This window comes from Littorina saxatilis, linkage group LG6 (assembly GCF_037325665.1).
Source record: "Littorina saxatilis isolate snail1 linkage group LG6, US_GU_Lsax_2.0, whole genome shotgun sequence".
Classification (NCBI taxonomy): domain Eukaryota; kingdom Metazoa; phylum Mollusca; class Gastropoda; order Littorinimorpha; family Littorinidae; genus Littorina; species Littorina saxatilis.
The window spans coordinates 53,035,245-53,054,464 of NC_090250.1; the positions used below are offsets into that span (position 1 = coordinate 53,035,245).

General features: G+C 45.6%; 1 protein-coding gene across 1 annotated transcript in view; it reads right to left on the reverse strand.

The window, feature by feature from the left end:
• Positions 1-19,220, reverse strand: part of LOC138969533 (FRAS1-related extracellular matrix protein 2-like) — a gene marked incomplete in the record, with an annotated part of 314,415 nt that overhangs the window by 19,498 nt on the left and 275,697 nt on the right. The window contains 7 exon segments of the mRNA XM_070342359.1: positions 3,303-3,455; positions 3,756-3,883; positions 4,732-4,914; positions 6,513-6,677; positions 15,758-15,955; positions 16,927-17,136; positions 17,667-17,816. Of these exon segments, the coding sequence (XP_070198460.1) occupies positions 3,303-3,455; positions 3,756-3,883; positions 4,732-4,914; positions 6,513-6,677; positions 15,758-15,955; positions 16,927-17,136; positions 17,667-17,816 (1,187 nt within the window).

Sequence of the window (19,220 nt, forward strand, 5' to 3'; positions counted from 1 at the left end):
AGGGCGCACCGACTCTAGTCTGGGATAGGGCGCACCGACTCTAGTCTGGGATAGGGCGCACCGACTCTAGTCCGGGATAGGGCGCACCGACTCTAGTCCGGGATAGGGCGCACCGACTCTAGTCCGGGATAGGGCGCACCGACTCTAGTCCGGGATAGGGCGCACCGACTCTAGTCCGGGATAGGGCGCACCGACTCTAGTCTGGGATAGGGCGCACCGACTCTAGTCTGGGATAGGGCGCACCGACTCTAGTCTGGGATAGGGCGCACCGACTCTAGTCTGGGATAGGGCGCACCGACTCTGGCATACCAGCCCAGCTACACAATCACAAATCCGTTGAGTTTCGTTAAGCGCTATAGAAGGCATCCTGCGTCCACTTTGACGTATACCAAAATTCAACAGCCTGGCTGCATTCTGTGCAGAATGGTGTATTTGTCGCTGAATTAACTTTGTAACGGATATCTGTGTCAATTTGGGAAATTGATTCAACAAGAACTTCCCTCACTGACACTGCACGTGGAGCAGGTAGGCTCCTGGTTTTGGTCTACATGAAAGGATGGTGTTATTCCATGTCAAAACCTCCTGGTTTTGGTCTACATGAAAGGATGGTGTTATTCCATGTCAAAACCTCCTGGTTTTGGTCTACATGAAAGGATGGTGTTATTCCATGTCAAAACCTCCTGGTTTTGGTCTACATGAAAGGATGGTGTTAGTCCATGTAAAAACCTCCTGGTTTTGGTCTACATGAAAGGATGGTGTTATTCCATGTCAAAACCTCCTGGTTTTGGTCTACATGAAAGGATGGTGTTATTCCATGTCAAAACCTCCTGGTTTTGGTCTACATGAAAGGATGGTGTTATTCCATGTCAAAACCTCCTGGTTTTGGTCTACATGAAAGGATGGTGTTATTCCATGTCAAAACCTCCTGGTTTTGGTCTACATGAAAGGATGGTGTTATTCCATGTAAAAACCTCCTGGTTTTGGTCTACATGAAAGGATGGTGTTATTCCATGTAAAAACCTCCTGGTTTTGGTCTACATCAAAGGATGGTGTTATTCCATGTCAAAACCTCCTGGTTTTGGTCTACATGAAAGGATGGTGTTATTCCATGTCAAAACCTCCTGGTTTTGGTCTAATGAAAGGATGGTGTTATTCCATGTAAAAACCTCCTGGTTTTGGTCTACATCAAAGGATGGTGTTATTCCATGTCAAAACCTCCTGGTTTTGGTCTACATGAAAGGATGGTGTTATTCCATGTCAAAACCTCAACACATCTGTGAAAGTGTACGTGATGCTTTACACGGTAAGAAGCATATTTACGGCAAAAGAGTCTCTTGCACGGCAAGAACTGTATGTTTACGGCAAAAGAGTCTTTTCTCTTACACGGGAAGAACTATATCTTTAAGGCAACAAAGTCTTTTTCTCTCACACGGGAAGAATAGTATCTTTAAGGCAAGAGAGTATATTTCTCTTGCACGGGAAGAACTGTACCTTTAAGGCAAAAGAGTCTTTCTCTCGTGCACCGGGTGTCTCGCTAACGTGTTTATTTGCCAGAGAATGCGATTCAGAACGTAACTTTGCTTGTGAAAATATTCAGTCTGGGTGGGAGATCTATGAAGCAACCTAATCTTGCCTGAGGGAGCTGGTCCTCAAAAAACAATCTTGAAGTTTTACGGCTGTGGCTTAGGTGTAAGCATTTGGCACAGCTGTTTTCAGTTTTTATCTTCTTTGTTTGTGATCTTCGCGGAATATCTTGAAAGAATTATTGTTGTTTTTGTTGTTGTTGTTGTTGTTGTTGTTGTTGTTGTTGTTGTTGTTGTTTGTTTTTGTTCTTGTTCTTTTCTGCTGCTGTTGGTGCTGCTGCTAGTCAGTAATTGTGAATGCCCGCGAAGAAAAATACAACTGAACTCTTCTTTTGATTCCGCGCAAGTACGAACAGTGAGTTGAACAGAGTTTTCAAACGTTCAAGATGTATCCACTACGACACACACGTTCAAGATGTATCCACTACGACACACACGTTCAAGATGTATCCATTACGACACACACGTTCAAGATGTATCCATTACGACACACACGTTCAAGATGTATCCATTACGACACACACGTTCAAGATGTATCCATTACGACACACACGTTCAAGATATATCCATTAGGACACAAATGCTTTAATGCTTTCAAGATAAACAACCGACAACGTTTCAAACATCAAACCACAACCCCGCATCCACAAACCTACAAGCGGGCGCACGATTTTCATTAAGCGCACTATTGTTTTTTTTAACGAAGCGAACAAACACTTGGAAACAATAAACAGCAGATTGTTATAACAACAATAAATGAACCCGAACCCCTTTTTCTTGCACTTGTTCAACGTCGTCCAAGATTGACTTTCAGAAATGTAAGCTATGAAACAGTAAACGCCTTCACTCAGTGGCAACCGTTAGCCGCCAAGAAGTTCCGTAGACAGAAAGCGTTTTCTCCATCTGGATGCTTTGTTCCCCTTGCTGCCATGTAAACTTACACTCCGGGCTCACGGAAGCGAGACCGTGACTGGGTACTAAGTAGGGAAAACGATACTCAGAATCTTCCACGAGACAATAGTGAGAAAACACTGACTGTCCTGAAAAGTGCACCCGCAACCCCCTGGGAGCAATAGTGACCATGACTGTCTGCAAGAAAAGTGATTGTTCAACCCCCTGGGAGCAATACTGACCATGACTGTCTACAAGAAAAGTGATTGTTCAAACCCTTGAAAAGAGAAGGACAATGAATGTCTTCAAGAAGACTTCGTCGCCGCTTTTATTTTAGTTACCATATGGCGTTACACAAAAACAGGAATACATAACGTAAAACCGACGACGGGTTTTCCCATACCAGATTCTGGCCAAACCAGCAACAAAGACGTATAGCTTCCGTCATACAGAAAAGTGGGGATCCCCACACAAGATTCTAACAAGCCAGCACACGTAACACGGGAATACAGACCGTAATACGTGGACATCCTTTATCAGGACTCTTGCCAAACCGCCACAAGAAATGTAGAGGCACATACTGTGATACAGTCGAACGGGTATACCCATTACAGGATTGTTTAACAAACCGGTACACGCCACAGAGGACAACTTACCGTGATGCAGACAAGCGGGTATCCCTGTTCGGGGTTCTGCTCGGCATCCTCAGAGCGGTCGTAATATATACATATCATAGCCTAGCTCTAGGTACCTACTGTGAAATAGTCAAACGGGTATACCAATTCAGAATTGTGTGACAAACTAGTACACCTAACAGAGGACCCTTACCGTGATGCAGACAAGCGGGTATCCCTGTACGGGGTTCTGCTCGGCATCCTCAGAGCGGTCGTAATCCCGTAGTGATACCACGACGGGTTTGGTGGGGAAAGTGACGTCAGCAACCTCTGTTCGCTCCTCGATGAACACGATCGCCTTCGATGTCTGTGTGAGAGAGACAAAGCAATGACTCAGGAAAATAATAATAAAACCCAGAGAGACTCGCAGGTGAACAATTAAAACATAATTACTAAAACCGTCTCACTGAGATCGAATCGTAGGCTTACAAAGAAACACATTGTCATTGCCCATGGGAGTCCCATCTTACGTTTTCGTAAGTCATCAGTACCCCACACTTACCCCACACTTACGGACAAATAAGGACACACAGAGAGGCAGGGAAATAGACAAGAAAAACATTGACGCGACACGCAATGGTTAGTTATATAGTGTTATATTACTGACCTTGACCTCTGCCGTCCCAGAGCGCTGCTTGAGGTGAACCGTGAAGACCTCTCTCATCTCCTTGATCTTGTCAAACAGGATCTCGATGTCCACGTCTTGCCGCGACACGTTCGCTCCGAACACGATTTCTGTCACACACAAATCAAACACAAATCAAGTTCCAGCCTCCATATTGGACATTACCCGAAGTAATCCAATGCCAGCAAAGAAGCAAACATACCTTCATGATGCACAGTGTTGTTCTCAGACTGAGAGGACACTATGACAGTTTGGCCTGGACTGAAAATATGATAGGTCCAAATACCATGACTACAACACACCACAACAAAAAACAAAAAATAAGGTTCAGTCAGAAGAGCTCCTGTTCATGTCAAAACTATTGGATAGTCGACCAATGCGTCATGTACAAATAACATATGCGCCAATGACCGGTGATCGAGGCCTGAGATCTACATTGGCAAAAGTAGCACACGTAGTGTCACGTTCTCTAGGCTTTCAATGAATGTTGTGTTTATAATGTGTGCATCTTTTTCTAGTAGAATGATGTGCTATTTCACAAAGTGTCCGAAACGTGTTACAGAAGTGTGTTCAAAAACGGAACACTTGTGTTTAGTGGTGCAGACCTTTGAAGAAGCCGTTGTAGTCTATGTCATATAGCCTAATGATGTGTTTATTATATGTGCCTCGTTTGCTAGTAGAATGATGTGCTATTTCACAAAGTGTTCAAAACTTGTTACAGAAGTGTGTTGAAAAGTTGAACACTTCTGTTTTGAGGGCAAGTGGAGGACGTTTTTAATTTTCCCATTTTCGGTCTTATCACTCAAACATGTAAAAGGGTAGAACAACAACGACTAGGGATAGCATTTATTCCTGTAAACACAAGATAGTACTCATCGTCTTGAACAACTTCAACAAATCACTATATAAAAGTTGCTGAGATTGTTTTTAACACTTGTGTTTAGAGAGCATTCCCGACCTTTGAAGAACCCGTTGTAGTCCTTGCCGGCGTCAGCACTGCCGTCCTTGGTATTGACGGTGACGACAGCCGTCTCGCTCAGGTCGCCCTCCCTCTCCACCGGGATCCTCAGGACGGACGACTCCTCCTTGAACATGGGCTCCCGCACCGTGAACTTGTTGTCAGACAGCTGGATGATCGGCTCTGAACATTGGGAGGACAATAAAGAAAATGTTTGATTGGCAACACGAAGATTGAGACACGTGGACTTGTTGTCAGACAGCTGGATGATCAGCTCTGAACATTTGAAGGACAATAAAGAAAATGTTTGATTGGCAACACGAAGATTGAGACACGTGGACTTGTTGTCAGACAGCTGGATGATCGGCTCTGAACATTGGGAGGACAATAAAGTAAATGTTTGATTGGCAACACGAAGATTGAGACACGTGGACTTGTTGTCAGACAGCTGGATGATCAGCTCTGAACATTTGAAGGACAATAAAGAAAATGTTTGATTGGCAACACGAAGATTGAGACACGTGAACTTGTTGTCAGACAGCTGGATGATCGGCTCTGAACATTGGGAGAACAATAAAGTAAATGTTTGATTGGCAACACAAAGATTGAGACACGTGAACTTGTTATCAGACAGCTGGATGATCAGCTCTGAACATTGGAAGGACAATAAAGTAAATGTTTGATTGGCAACACGAAGATTGATACACGTGAACTTGTTGTCAGACAGCTGGATGATCGGCTCTGAACATTGGAAGGACAATAAAGTAAATGTTTGATTGGAAACACGAAGATTGAGACACGTGAACTTGTTGTCAGACAGCTGGATGATCAGCTCTGAACATTGGCAGAACAATAAAGTAAATGTTTGATTGGCAACGCGAAGATTGAGACACGTGAACTTGTTGTCAGACAGCTGGATGATCAGCTCTGAACATTGGAAGGACAATAAAGTAAATGTTTGATTGGCAACACGAAGATTGAGACACGTGAACTTGTTGTCAGACAGCTGGATGATCAGCTCTGAACATTTGAAGGACAATAAAGTAAATGTTTGATTGGCAACACGAAGATTGAGACACGTGAACCTGTTGTCAGACAGCTGGATGATCGGCTCTGAACATTGGCAGGACAGTGAAACGTTGATTAGCAAGGACTCTGTTGACACGGAGACTGAGACACGTAAAGACAGAAACAGAGTCAACTACAGACAGAAACAGAGTCAACTACAGACAGAAACAGAGTCAACTACAGACAGAAACAGAGTCAACTACAGACAGAAACAGAGTCAACTACAGACAGAAACAGAGTCAACTACAGACAGAAACAGAGTCAACTACAGACAGAAACAGAGTCAACTACAGACAGAAACAGAGTCAACTACAGACAGAAACAGAGTCAACTACAGACAGAAACAGAGTCAACTACAGACAGAAACAGAGTCAACTACAGACAGAAACAGAGTCAACTACAGACAGAAACAGAGTCAACTACAGACAGAAACAGAGTCAACTACAGACAGAAACAGAGTCAACTACAGACAGAAACAGAGTCAACTACAGACAGAAACAGAGTCAACTACAGACAGAAACAGAGTCAACTACAGACAGAAACAGAGTCAACTACAGACAGAAATCCACATTTTCCGTTGAACGCACGCGTGAGTGCTTACCTGGAACTAACTCTAACACGTACACAACGCTCGACCATAGGCTTCGCAGGACTTCATGAACGACGTCCGACAAAAAGTCTCAAAGACTGAGAAGGTGACATCACAAACTTACTGTCTCCGTCGTCCTTGATGACGACATAGGTGAAGTCGCGCTTGCCGACGGCCGCCCTGTCGAGTGTCTCGCTGTCGGGTGAGCCCAGCACCAATCGGAACCGCTCCTCCCCCTCGTAGCGCGTATCGTTGATGATAAACACTTCACACAGCTTCTCGTACTCACCTGTAATGACAATCAAAGTGTGTTCAGGTAAGTAAAGGTGTGTGTGTGTGTGTGACTCTGTGTGTGTGTGTGTGTGTGTGTGTCTGTCTGTGTCTGTGTGTGCGCCCGTGTGTGTGTGTGTGTGTGTGTGTGTGTGTGTGTGTGTGTGTGTGTGTGTGTGTGTGAATTGACCACTTTTTGCTTCATGTTGTTGACTAGCATGTGTTTTTGCAAAGAAGCTTCATTTTGTGTTTTGTAGTTATTCTCTCCAATTAGCTTTGATAGACACTCAGCTTGGTTGACATGATGAGTTTCGTGAGAGGAAAGGTATCTTTAAACCGAATTCTCACCAAAAAAAAACCACCGTCAAAGACACAGAGAGAGAGCAAAGGGATCAAAACAGCACCTGTCAAGACCGTCGTGTTTCAAAGCAAGAGTGGCTACGAGTTGAGCAAGCGAACGTTGATAAATGGGTCTGAATTCTTCTTGCAACGACAAAGGAATGCAGAAAGAGCAAATGAGATAACAATTGGGAAAAGGAGACCAAAGAAAAACCCCACCCCAACCCCAAAAAAAGAAAAGAAAAGACAACATAACAGAAGGAGAAATCTAACAAAGAAAAGAAAGCGAAAAAGTAAAGCAAATGCCACAATTAAAACGTCGTTCACTCTTTACAAATGATGGCAGACGTCTATTCCTTGTTCTCCCCTGGGGGGAAAGCTAAACAAAACGGATAGTTGAATGCAACACCCTCCCCTGACATCAGTCCTCACTCTGTGGAAAGCAACAAGTCTGAGACTGACTGACACCCGTCACGTGATCGGGATCTCCCATGCCTGTATCCTGGGTACAGTGACACAGAAACACACAGCTTGTAGTTGAAAGGGGAGGCCGTGAGTAGGATAGGGTCGGGAGTAAGTATTGGTGAAGATTGGAGAGAGAGGAGAGAGAGAGAGAGAGAGAGAGAGATAGAGAGAGAGAGAGAGAGAGAGAGAGAAAGAGAGAGAGAGAGGGGCGAGAGACCCAGAGATAGAGGGAGAGACAGAAAGAGAGAGAGAGGGGGGTGGGTCGAGAGACAGAGAGCCAGAGAGAGGGAGGGGGGGGGAGAGAGAGAGATATATATATATATTTATATATAGAGAGAGATAGAGAGGGAGGGTGGGTGGAGCAATTGCGAGAGGCATCATAGCTAGGTTCGCTGTCACTGTTCCTGCAGTGCAACATCTATACTCGGTGCAAACGCTGCATTACAGCTTTTTTGTGCATACCTGCAAGGAACTTAGATTTGTAAATAGTTCTCTCAAACAAAATTGCCTTCAAAACTAATGAGCTCTTGCATTGCAGTACAACGACGTGTTTTTCAAAGCTTTGGTCTGTCTGCCAGCAGATGTAATCAAGTAAAGTGAAACTTTAAGAACCTCGCTGCATTACTCGAACACTTACACCCAGAACTGCAACCAATTTGCAGAGTCGACATGTTGCGGTAAGCAATTCAGAAAGCTTGTAGTCCAAGAGTGAACAGAAACCGTTTTTCTTTTCTTTCTCATCTAGTCTCTTATTTTCGTCTTTTCTTTTTTTTCTTTCTTTTTCGTTTTTCTTCTTCTCCCGTTTATTTCGTTTCCTTCTTGTTCTTTCCTAGCTGATTACAACATTTCCACCAAGGAACAACAAGCGAGCACAACGTTACGAGTTAGGGAGACCCTAAACGAATTATGCCTTCGGAAAGAAAACACATGATGCCCAAACATCAAGCACAGAGAGAAAACAAAAGTGACGATCAATGCGGCGAGCGTAATGAAGACAGCAGCCACACTGTTCAATGTCCGCATGTATCGAAGTGGAAGAATACCTTCGGCGCATGTACAAGTCTGGATGGATCTCTATCGGTCATCGTGACGGAGGCTCTCCTCACAGCCTCAAAGCCTCAAAGTCTGGATGGATCTCTATCGGTCATCGTGACGGAGGCTCTCCTCACAGCCTCAAAGCCTCAAAGTCTGGATGGATCTCTATCGGTCATCGTGACGGAGGCTCTCCTCACAGCCTCAAAGTCTGGATGGATCTCTATCGGTCATCGTGACGGAGGCTCTCCTCACAGCCTCAAAGTCTGGATGGATCTCTATCGGTCATCGTGACGGAGGCTCTCCTCACAGCCTCAAAGTCTGGATGGATCTCTATCGGTCATCGTGACGGATGCTCTCCTCACAGCCTCAAAGCCTCAAAGTCTGGATGGATCTCTATCGGTCATCGTGACGGAGGCTCTCCTCACAGCCTCAAAGTCGACTCCGCGAAGACTTGTTGTGGAAAACACAGTGCCAGAGCTTTGTGCAGCCAGCTTCGCGAAGTCTTGTAATGGAAAACACAGTGCCAGAGCTTTGTGCAGCCAGCTTCGCGAAGTCTTGTTATGGAAAACACAGTGCCAGAGCTTTGTGCAGCCAGCTTCGCGAAGTCTTGTTATGGAAAACACAGTGCCAGAGCTTTGTGCAGCCAGCTTCGCGAAGTCTTGTTATGGAAAACACAGTGCCAGAGCTTTGTGCAGCCAGCTTCGCGAAGTCTTGTTATGGAAAACAAAGTGCCAGAGCTTTGTGCAGCCAGATTCGCGAAGTCTTGTTATGGAAAACACAGTGCCAGAGCTTTGTGCAGCCAGCTTCGCGAAGTCTTGTTATGGAAAACACAGTGCCAGAGCTTTGTGCAGCCAGATTCGCGAAGTCTTGTTATGGAAAACACAGTGCCAGAGCTTTGTGCAGCCAGCTTCGCGAAGTCTTGTTATGGAAAACACAGTGCCAGAGCTTTGTGCAGCCAGCTTCGCGAAGTCTTGTTATGGAAAACACAGTGCCAGAGCTTTGTGCAGCCAGCTTCGCGAAGTCTTGTTATGGAAAACACAGTGCCAGAGCTTTGTGCAGCCAGATTCGCGAAGTCTTGTTATGGAAAACACAGTGCCAGAGCTTTGTGCAGCCAGCTTCGCGAAGTCTTGTTATGGAAAACACAGTGCCAGAGCTTTGTGCAGCCAGATTCGCGAAGTCTTGTTATGGAAAACACAGTGCCAGAGCTTTGTGCAGCCAGATTCGCGAAGTCTTGTTATGGAAAACACAGTGCCAGAGCTTTGTGCAGCCAGCTTCGCGAAGTCTTGTTATGGAAAACACAGTGCCAGAGCTTTGTGCAGCCAGATTCGCGAAGTCTTGTTATGGAAAACACAGTGCCAGAGCTTCGTGCAGCCAGCTTCGCGAAGTCTTGTTATGGAAAACACAGTGCCAGAGCTTTGTGCAGCCAGCTTCGCGAAGTCTTGTTATGGAAAACACAGTGCCAGAGCTTTGTGCAGCCAGCTTCGCGAAGTCTTGTTATGGAAAACACAGTGCCAGAGCTTTGTGCAGCCAGCTTCGCGAAGTCTTGTTATGGAAAACACAGTGCCAGAGCTTTGTGCAGCCAGCTTCGCGAAGTCTTGTTATGGAAAACACAGTGCCAGAGCTTTGTGCAGCCAGCTTCGCGAAGTCTTGTTATGGAAAACACAGTGCCAGAGCTTTGTGCAGCCAGCTTCGCGAAGTCTTGTTATGGAAAACACAGTGCCAGAGCTTTGTGCAGCCAGCTTCGCGAAGTCTTGTTATGGAAAACACAGTGCCAGAGCTTTGTGCAGCCAGCTTCGCGAAGTCTTGTTATGGAAAACACAGTGCCAGAGCTTTGTGCAGCCAGCTTCGCGAAGTCTTGTTATGGAAAACACAGTGCCAGAGCTTTGTGCAGCCAGCTTCGCGAAGTCTTGTTATGGAAAACACAGTGCCAGAGCTTTGTGCAGCCAGCTTCGCGAAGTCTTGTTATGGAAAACACAGTGCCAGAGCTTTGTGCAGTCAGATTCGCGAAGTCTTGTTATGGAAAACACAGTGCCAGAGCTTTGTGCAGCCAGCTTCGCGAAGTCTTGTTATGGAAAACACAGTGCCAGAGCTTTGTGCAGCCAGCTTCGCGAAGTCTTGTTATGGAAAACACAGTGCCAGAGCTTTGTGCAGTCAGATTCGCGAAGTCTTGTTATGGAAAACACAGTGCCAGAGCTTTGTGCAGCCAGATTCGCGAAGTCTTGTTATGGAAAACACAGTGCCAGAGCTTTGTGCAGCCAGCTTCGCGAAGTCTTGTTATGGAAAACACAGTGCCAGAGCTTTGTGCAGCCAGCTTCGCGAAGTCTTGTTATGGAAAACACAGTGCCAGAGCTTTGTGCAGCCAGCTTCGCGAAGTCTTGTTATGGAAAACACAGTGCCAGAGCTTTGTGCAGCCAGCTTCGCGAAGTCTTGTTATGGAAAACACAGTGCCAGAGCTTTGTGCAGCCAGCTTCGCGAAGTCTTGTTATGGAAAACACAGTGCCAGAGCTTTGTGCAGCCAGCTTCGCGAAGTCTTGTTATGGAAAACACAGTGCCAGAGCTTTGTGCAGCCAGATTCGCGAAGTCTTGTTATGGAAAACACAGTGCCAGAGCTTTGTGCAGCCAGCTTCGCGAAGTCTTGTTATGGAAAACACAGTGCCAGAGCTTTGTGCAGCCAGCTTCGCGAAGTCTTGTTATGGAAAACACAGTGCCAGAGCTTTGTGCAGCCAGATTCGCGAAGTCTTGTTATGGAAAACACAGTGCCAGAGCTTTGTGCAGCCAGCTTCGCGAAGTCTTGTTATGGAAAACACAGTGCCAGAGCTTTGTGCAGCCAGATTCGCGAAGTCTTGTTATGGAAAACACAGTGCCAGAGCTTTGTGCAGCCAGCTTCGCGAAGTCTTGTTATGGAAAACACAGTGCCAGAGCTTTGTGCAGCCAGCTTCGCGAAGTCTTGTTATGGAAAACACAGTGCCAGAGCTTTGTGCAGTCAGATTCGCGAAGTCTTGTTATGGAAAACACAGTGCCAGAGCTTTGTGCAGCCAGATTCGCGAAGTCTTGTTATGGAAAACACAGTGCCAGAGCTTTGTGCAGCCAGCTTCGCGAAGTCTTGTTATGGAAAACACAGTGCCAGAGCTTTGTGCAGCCAGCTTCGCGAAGTCTTGTTATGGAAAACACAGTGCCAGAGCTTTGTGCAGCCAGCTTCGCGAAGTCTTGTTATGGAAAACACAGTGCCAGAGCTTTGTGCAGCCAGCTTCGCGAAGTCTTGTTATGGAAAACACAGTGCCAGAGCTTTGTGCAGCCAGCTTCGCGAAGTCTTGTTATGGAAAACACAGTGCCAGAGCTTTGTGCAGCCAGCTTCGCGAAGTCTTGTTATGGAAAACACAGTGCCAGAGCTTTGTGCAGCCAGCTTCGCGAAGTCTTGTTATGGAAAACACAGTGCCAGAGCTTTGTGCAGCCAGCTTCGCGAAGTCTTGTTATGGAAAACACAGTGCCAGAGCTTTGTGCAGCCAGCTTCGCGAAGTCTTGTTATGGAAAACACAGTGCCAGAGCTTTGTGCAGCCAGCTTCGCGAAGTCTTGTTATGGAAAACACAGTGCCAGAGCTTTGTGCAGCCAGCTTCGCGAAGTCTTGTTATGGAAAACACAGTGCCAGAGCTTTGTGCAGTCAGATTCGCGAAGTCTTGTTATGGAAAACACAGTGCCAGAGCTTTGTGCAGCCAGCTTCGCGAAGTCTTGTTATGGAAAACACAGTGCCAGAGCTTTGTGCAGCCAGCTTCGCGAAGTCTTGTTATGGAAAACACAGTGCCAGAGCTTTGTGCAGTCAGATTCGCGAAGTCTTGTTATGGAAAACACAGTGCCAGAGCTTTGTGCAGCCAGATTCGCGAAGTCTTGTTATGGAAAACACAGTGCCAGAGCTTTGTGCAGCCAGCTTCGCGAAGTCTTGTTATGGAAAACACAGTGCCAGAGCTTTGTGCAGCCAGCTTCGCGAAGTCTTGTTATGGAAAACACAGTGCCAGAGCTTTGTGCAGCCAGCTTCGCGAAGTCTTGTTATGGAAAACACAGTGCCAGAGCTTTGTGCAGCCAGCTTCGCGAAGTCTTGTTATGGAAAACACAGTGCCAGAGCTTTGTGCAGCCAGCTTCGCGAAGTCTTGTTATGGAAAACACAGTGCCAGAGCTTTGTGCAGCCAGCTTCGCGAAGTCTTGTTATGGAAAACACAGTGCCAGAGCTTTGTGCAGCCAGATTCGCGAAGTCTTGTTATGGAAAACACAGTGCCAGAGCTTTGTGCAGCCAGCTTCGCGAAGTCTTGTTATGGAAAACACAGTGCCAGAGCTTTGTGCAGCCAGCTTCGCGAAGTCTTGTTATGGAAAACACAGTGCCAGAGCTTTGTGCAGCCAGATTCGCGAAGTCTTGTTATGGAAAACACAGTGCCAGAGCTTTGTGCAGCCAGCTTCGCGAAGTCTTGTTATGGAAAACACAGTGCCAGAGCTTTGTGCAGTCAGATTCGCGAAGTCTTGTTATGGAAAACACAGTGCCAGAGCTTTGTGCAGCCAGCTTCGCGAAGTCTTGTTATGGAAAACACAGTGCCAGAGCTTTGTGCAGCCAGCTTCGCGAAGTCTTGTTATGGAAAACACAGTGCCAGAGCTTTGTGCAGTCAGATTCGCGAAGTCTTGTTATGGAAAACACAGTGCCAGAGCTTTGTGCAGCCAGATTCGCGAAGTCTTGTTATGGAAAACACAGTGCCAGAGCTTTGTGCAGCCAGCTTCGCGAAGTCTTGTTATGGAAAACACAGTGCCAGAGCTTTGTGCAGCCAGCTTCGCGAAGTCTTGTTATGGAAAACACAGTGCCAGAGCTTTGTGCAGCCAGCTTCGCGAAGTCTTGTTATGGAAAACACAGTGCCAGAGCTTTGTGCAGCCAGCTTCGCGAAGTCTTGTTATGGAAAACACAGTGCCAGAGCTTTGTGCAGCCAGCTTCGCGAAGTCTTGTTATGGAAAACACAGTGCCAGAGCTTTGTGCAGCCAGCTTCGCGAAGTCTTGTTATGGAAAACACAGTGCCAGAGCTTTGTGCAGCCAGATTCGCGAAGTCTTGTTATGGAAAACACAGTGCCAGAGCTTTGTGCAGCCAGCTTCGCGAAGTCTTGTTATGGAAAACACAGTGCCAGAGCTTTGTGCAGCCAGCTTCGTGAAGTCGACTTCGCCCCATTCCTTGTTAGGTTTTATGAAGAATTAAGTGGCAAAAGTACAACAACCACGACCACTCAAGACAGTCAAAAGTGTGAAAGAATGTTCCCCTACAGCGGCCCTTTCTTGGGTGGTATACCGGTGAAACGTTTACCAGTGTTCTGACAACGGCTGAACACTGACGTAAGGGCTTTTCCTGTTGTCAAAGTAACTTAGCCGCGAACACTATTGTGTGCCCTAGGCCTGCAACTCCAGGGCATATAAATATCACAGCATCAGCACCCAGCTCCTTGAATTGCATCTGAATGTTTAAAACTGAGGATCCGAACTTTTCAAAACATATTTACGGACACAAAAACAAGTATTGTGGTATCTAAACACCTGGATGTTTTTGTTTCTTCTTGTGTGCTCTGCTTTTCTTGTGCCTTTGTTTGCTCTTCTCTACACAGGTTTTTAGCTCCGGGAAAAAGATCGCAAGACACAACAACACTAGAAGTTAAAAAACCCTTTTATTTTCAGACAGAGAAGGCTTAGCGACTGGAAGAACTGTACCAACTGTCCGAACCATCACATCTAAAATGCTGATGCAGACAACGAGTAACGGTTAAAAAAAAAAGCCGTTTCAAGAACCGAGAGCCTCTATTGGCTCTATTTTCGTCATTGGAAAGGAAGTCTAAAAAAAATTAAAAAAAAGACAGGTACAATCCTTCTTGTTCAAGCGATCAACTTCACCTCAACAACTCTCGTTACAGATCTTTACCGTGCGACAACAGCATCCGTCACATGCCTAAAATCAACATCCGGGCTGCTTCCGTTGCAGAGTGGCAGACTTTTTAGAATACATTTGGCAAGTGACACCTATATCTATCTGCTGTGACACCTATATCTATCTGCTGTGACACCTATATCTATCTGCTGTGACACCTATATCTATCTGCTAAATTACATCGGCAAAAAAAAAAAAAAAAAAAAAAATCCCACTCTGCACAGAATGCAGCCACGCTATACATTGAGTTCACGTATGTGTCCAAGTGAAATGATGTTCGTATTCCGTGTGAAAACCTGGACAGAGCTGTCAGTGAAGATGGCCGTGTACACAAGAAGTACCGTACCTTTCAAACAGTGAAGACCTCTCAACTCTCGCCATAGTAAAAAGACGAAGAACAGACAAAAACAAAAAACCTAAGGGTGTTGATTATTGGTATGTGACCAGGTGGAGGGATGATCGTATCCCAAGAAAAAGCCTGGCCAGACCCGAGACAGCGAGGCGAATAGTTTTCACGAGGCGGAGTGTATCTTTAAAACCACGGACCCCTCCGCTTCATTCCTGCTGTCGGGTTCAAAGCTCAGAGAGCCCAGAGACAAGAAGGCAGGCGTCACAGCCCGTTGTTCCCTGCTCGCCCCATTGCCGCTGGAAGGGGGAGAGTTCCAGGCACTCTGACAGTGGCAGCGGAGGGTGGAGAGATAGTTGTCGATGAGTGTCAGGTATTCGCTAGGGTCCGTTTGTCATGTCAAATATGCAGTACGTCTTGAGAGAGAGGGACGGTGGGACGGGAGGAAAGGAGGGGATGGGGGGATGGGGGAGATGGGGGGATGGGGGAGATGGGGGGATGGGGGAGATGGGGGAGCGGGAGGACAAGGCCAGGGAAGGAAGTGCGAGCAAAGAGTGTATCCATACGGAGGGATACACTCTTTGGTGCGAGGTAGTACTGAAATGAGAGAAAGAGAGAGAGAGAGAGAGAGAGAGAGAGAGAGAGAGAGAGAGAGAGAGAGAGAGACAGAGACAGAGAGAGAGAGAGAGAGAGAGAGAGAGATAGGGAGAGAGAGAGAAAGAGAGAGAGAGAGAGAGAGAGAGAGAGAGAGAGACAGACAGACAGACAGACAGACAGACAGACAGACAGACAGACAGACAGAGCGAGACGGAGATAGAAAGCGTGTGTGAGTGAATCCTCACTCTTAGATCTATGCAAAAGACACCCATTCCCCCATTTCACTTCCAATTTTGCCTCCCTATTTCCCCCTCCCTTTTTATTTCAACGCGTTCATTTCACAACCCCCTTCCCTTTCACCCCTTCACTGCACTGACCGGGGTTGAAGACGATGAGCGAGTCGTTGGTGTCGGGCCGTTCCTCGTAGTCCTGAGCGACCTTGGCCGTGGCTTGGCGCGTGTAGCACCGGACCTCGGACTGTTGGCTGACGTCCCCGGACCGTCTGACCACCGCCCCCACCACCCCGTCCTCCTCCCGGACCTCTAGCTCATCCTCCTTGAACTGCATGGTGGGTACTGGGGAGATACGAGGATACGATAAGATTTGGTCAAAATCCAAAAACAGACAGACTGCTAACCAAATTTCAGTATTAAAAAAAGAAAGAATTGTAGGTTATTGGAACGTTTTAAGTATTGACAAAACAAAACGTTACATTTACAGTGCGTCGACCTAGTGGTGTTTTAAGTATTGACAAAACAAAACGTTACATTATCTTACAGTGCGTCGACCTAGTGGTGTTTTAAGTATTGACAAAACAAAACGTTACATTATCTTACAGTGCGTCGACCTAGTGGTGTTTTAAGTATTGACAAAACAAAACGTTACATTTACAGTGCGTCGACCAAGTGGTGTTTTAAGTATTGACAAAACAAAACGTTACATTATCTTACAGTGCGTCGACCTAGTGGTGTTTTAAGTATTGACAAAACAAAACGTTACATTTACAGTGCGTCGACCTAGTGGTGTTTTAAGTATTGACAAAACAAAACGTTACATTTACAGTGCGTCGACCTAGTGGTGTTTTAAGTATTGACAAAACAAAACGTTACATTTACAGTGCGTCGACCTAGTGGTGTTTTAAGTAGACAGACAAACAGTACAGTCTACAATCTTTTAATGTACCATTGGAATCCGTTTCTACGTCATTGACATCCACCGCTACCCTACCCCAAAACTTCAACAACTGTCATAAAAATGTGATACTTAGCAGCCAGACTAAGCTTTCCATGCTCTTTTTCTTGATGAGCTCACAAAAGACTTACTTTAAAGACAACTCACTGAATCAAACTTACTTGTGCTTAACATACCAATAATGTTTTTAAAAAAAAATTATTTCTTTTTTTTGGGTAATAATGCTTAAAATAACACGAATACTATGCATCTACTAACGATTGTCAACACGTTGAACATATGAACAACTAAGAACTACTTTAAGCAGAAGAAAAATAATTAGATAAAGTTTAGACCAAACTAATCTGACACACACCATCAGAAATGGAATCGTTGATCGTGATCACAGCCTCCGACGGGTCTCCAAGCATGGCCGCACTGGGCATGCGTAGAAGCAACTGGAATGTTTCCGGTCCCTCGACCTTGGGACGTCCAAGGTCATCCAGGATGGTGACCTTGACCCTTTGCATGGTCACACCGGGGGCAAAGTCGAGGATCTTATTGACAGCCACGTAGTCAATGCCAGCTGAGGAAATGTAAAAGAAAGAAATGATCAGAACTCAATTCAAAACGATAAAAATGATTGTTACCACTGCAGCATTAATAATATTTACTGTATGAGTGCATACATGTAACAACAATACCATATTTTCAAAACAATGTTTTGTTCATGTTCTTTTTTTATTTGGTGTTTAACGTCGTTTTCAACCGTTCAAGGTTATATCGCGACAGTGTTGTTCATGTTTATTATTTATTTGGTGTTTAACGGCGTTTTCAACCATTCAAGGTTATATCGCGACGGTTTTGTTCATGTGAATAATCGCAGAAAAGAGAAACACAAAGAGCAACTGTGCATAATGTTTGAAAACTGTCACATGTACAAATAAAACACACACATCACACCAACTAACCAACAAACCAACCCCACAAAATAAAACACACACATCACACCAACTAACCAACAAACCAACCCCACAAAATAAAACACACAAATCACACCAACTAACCAACAAACCAACCCCACAAACAATCAACCCAAGAGCTCAGACAGCTCACCATCAGCAGACTTGGGCTTGGACTTCTTGGACCTGACTGTGACGGAGGACGGCTTGCTGAGGTCTGTACCAGTGCGCCACACCGCCACCTCCACGAAGCCCTCGCTCTCGTCCACCGCGTAGTCCCCGCTACCAAAGTACACCGTGGGCTCTGGAACATAACGTGTGTAACATATAGATCTGTACCAGTGTAGTCCCCGCTACCAAAGTACACCGTGGGCTCTGGAACATAACGTGTGTAACATGCAGGTCTATACCAGTGTAGTCCCCGCTACCAAAGTACACCGTGGGCTCTGCAACATAACGTGTGTAACATGTAGGTCTATACCAGTGTAGTCCCCGCTACCAAAGTACACCGTGGGCTCTGCAACATAACGTGTGTAACATGTAGGTCTATACCAGTGTAGTCCCCGCTACCAAAGTACACCGTGGGCTCTAAAACAAAATATAGACATAGACATATAAACATAGACAACTTTAATGCTCATTGAACATGTAGGCTTTGAAATACCAGTCAAGACGGAAAACAACAACAACAACAACAACAACAACAACAACAACAATGTATCGACAGTAAGATCTACAAATTATCAAGCACCTTTGTTTGACGCGCTCGGTGGGACAAGAAAGAAAAATTTGGGCGAACTTCATTGGCTATTTCTGTTTATATAATGCATACTTTTATGTAACAAACAAACCAACAAATAATCCGACAAACCAACCAACCAACAAACAAACAAATAAACAAACAAACAAACACAACAAGAAATATTTCACAAGTACGCATCAACGATCTTACTTGGTAAGAAAGAAAGGAGATGTAAACATTTTCACTCAATACATTATTTGCTGCTGTCATGAACTCAACTAGAATTCATTCATCAGTCAGGAACTTGGTGTCGGTTAATCACAACAAAACAAGTGCAGGACTGAAATTAAAAAAAGAAGCAAATTTGACCAGATGATGGAACTGTATTTCACAAGGATAGAGGTTAAAGGTTCTGCAATAGGTAGCCAATACCCGGCAATCGACTTAACTGCAACCAGCCCTGCACGGATTGATGGTACACCATCCTATACACCCGAAAAACAGACACCCTGTGCCTCTCAATTTAATCCCTTCAAGCTTCATGTCTGCCCTCCACCTCTCAGCGGGTTCTCATCCCATTACCCACACAAGAAATAAACAGATAATCTCAGTGTGATTGCTATCACAAACCGCGCTGCTTTTCGATATCTTGCGATCAGCCTGGTGCCGGGTACCAAGTGCAACATGCAGCACGTGTGCACAAAACAACACTGCACACCCGCCACACCCGGAAAAAGAAACTATTTCCACCTGAGATAGAGAGAGAGAGAGAGAGAGAGAGAGAGAGAGAGAGAGAGAGAGAGAGAGAGAGAGAGAGAGAGAGAGAGAGAGAGTCGCCCCACCCGGAAAATAAACTGTTTCAGGTGCATTACACCTGCACAAACCTGCTAAATCTACCTGGCAGTTGTCCGCCAGTCCCCCCCCCCCTCCTCTCTCCTCGGTCCATGAGTACACAGCTCGGTGTTG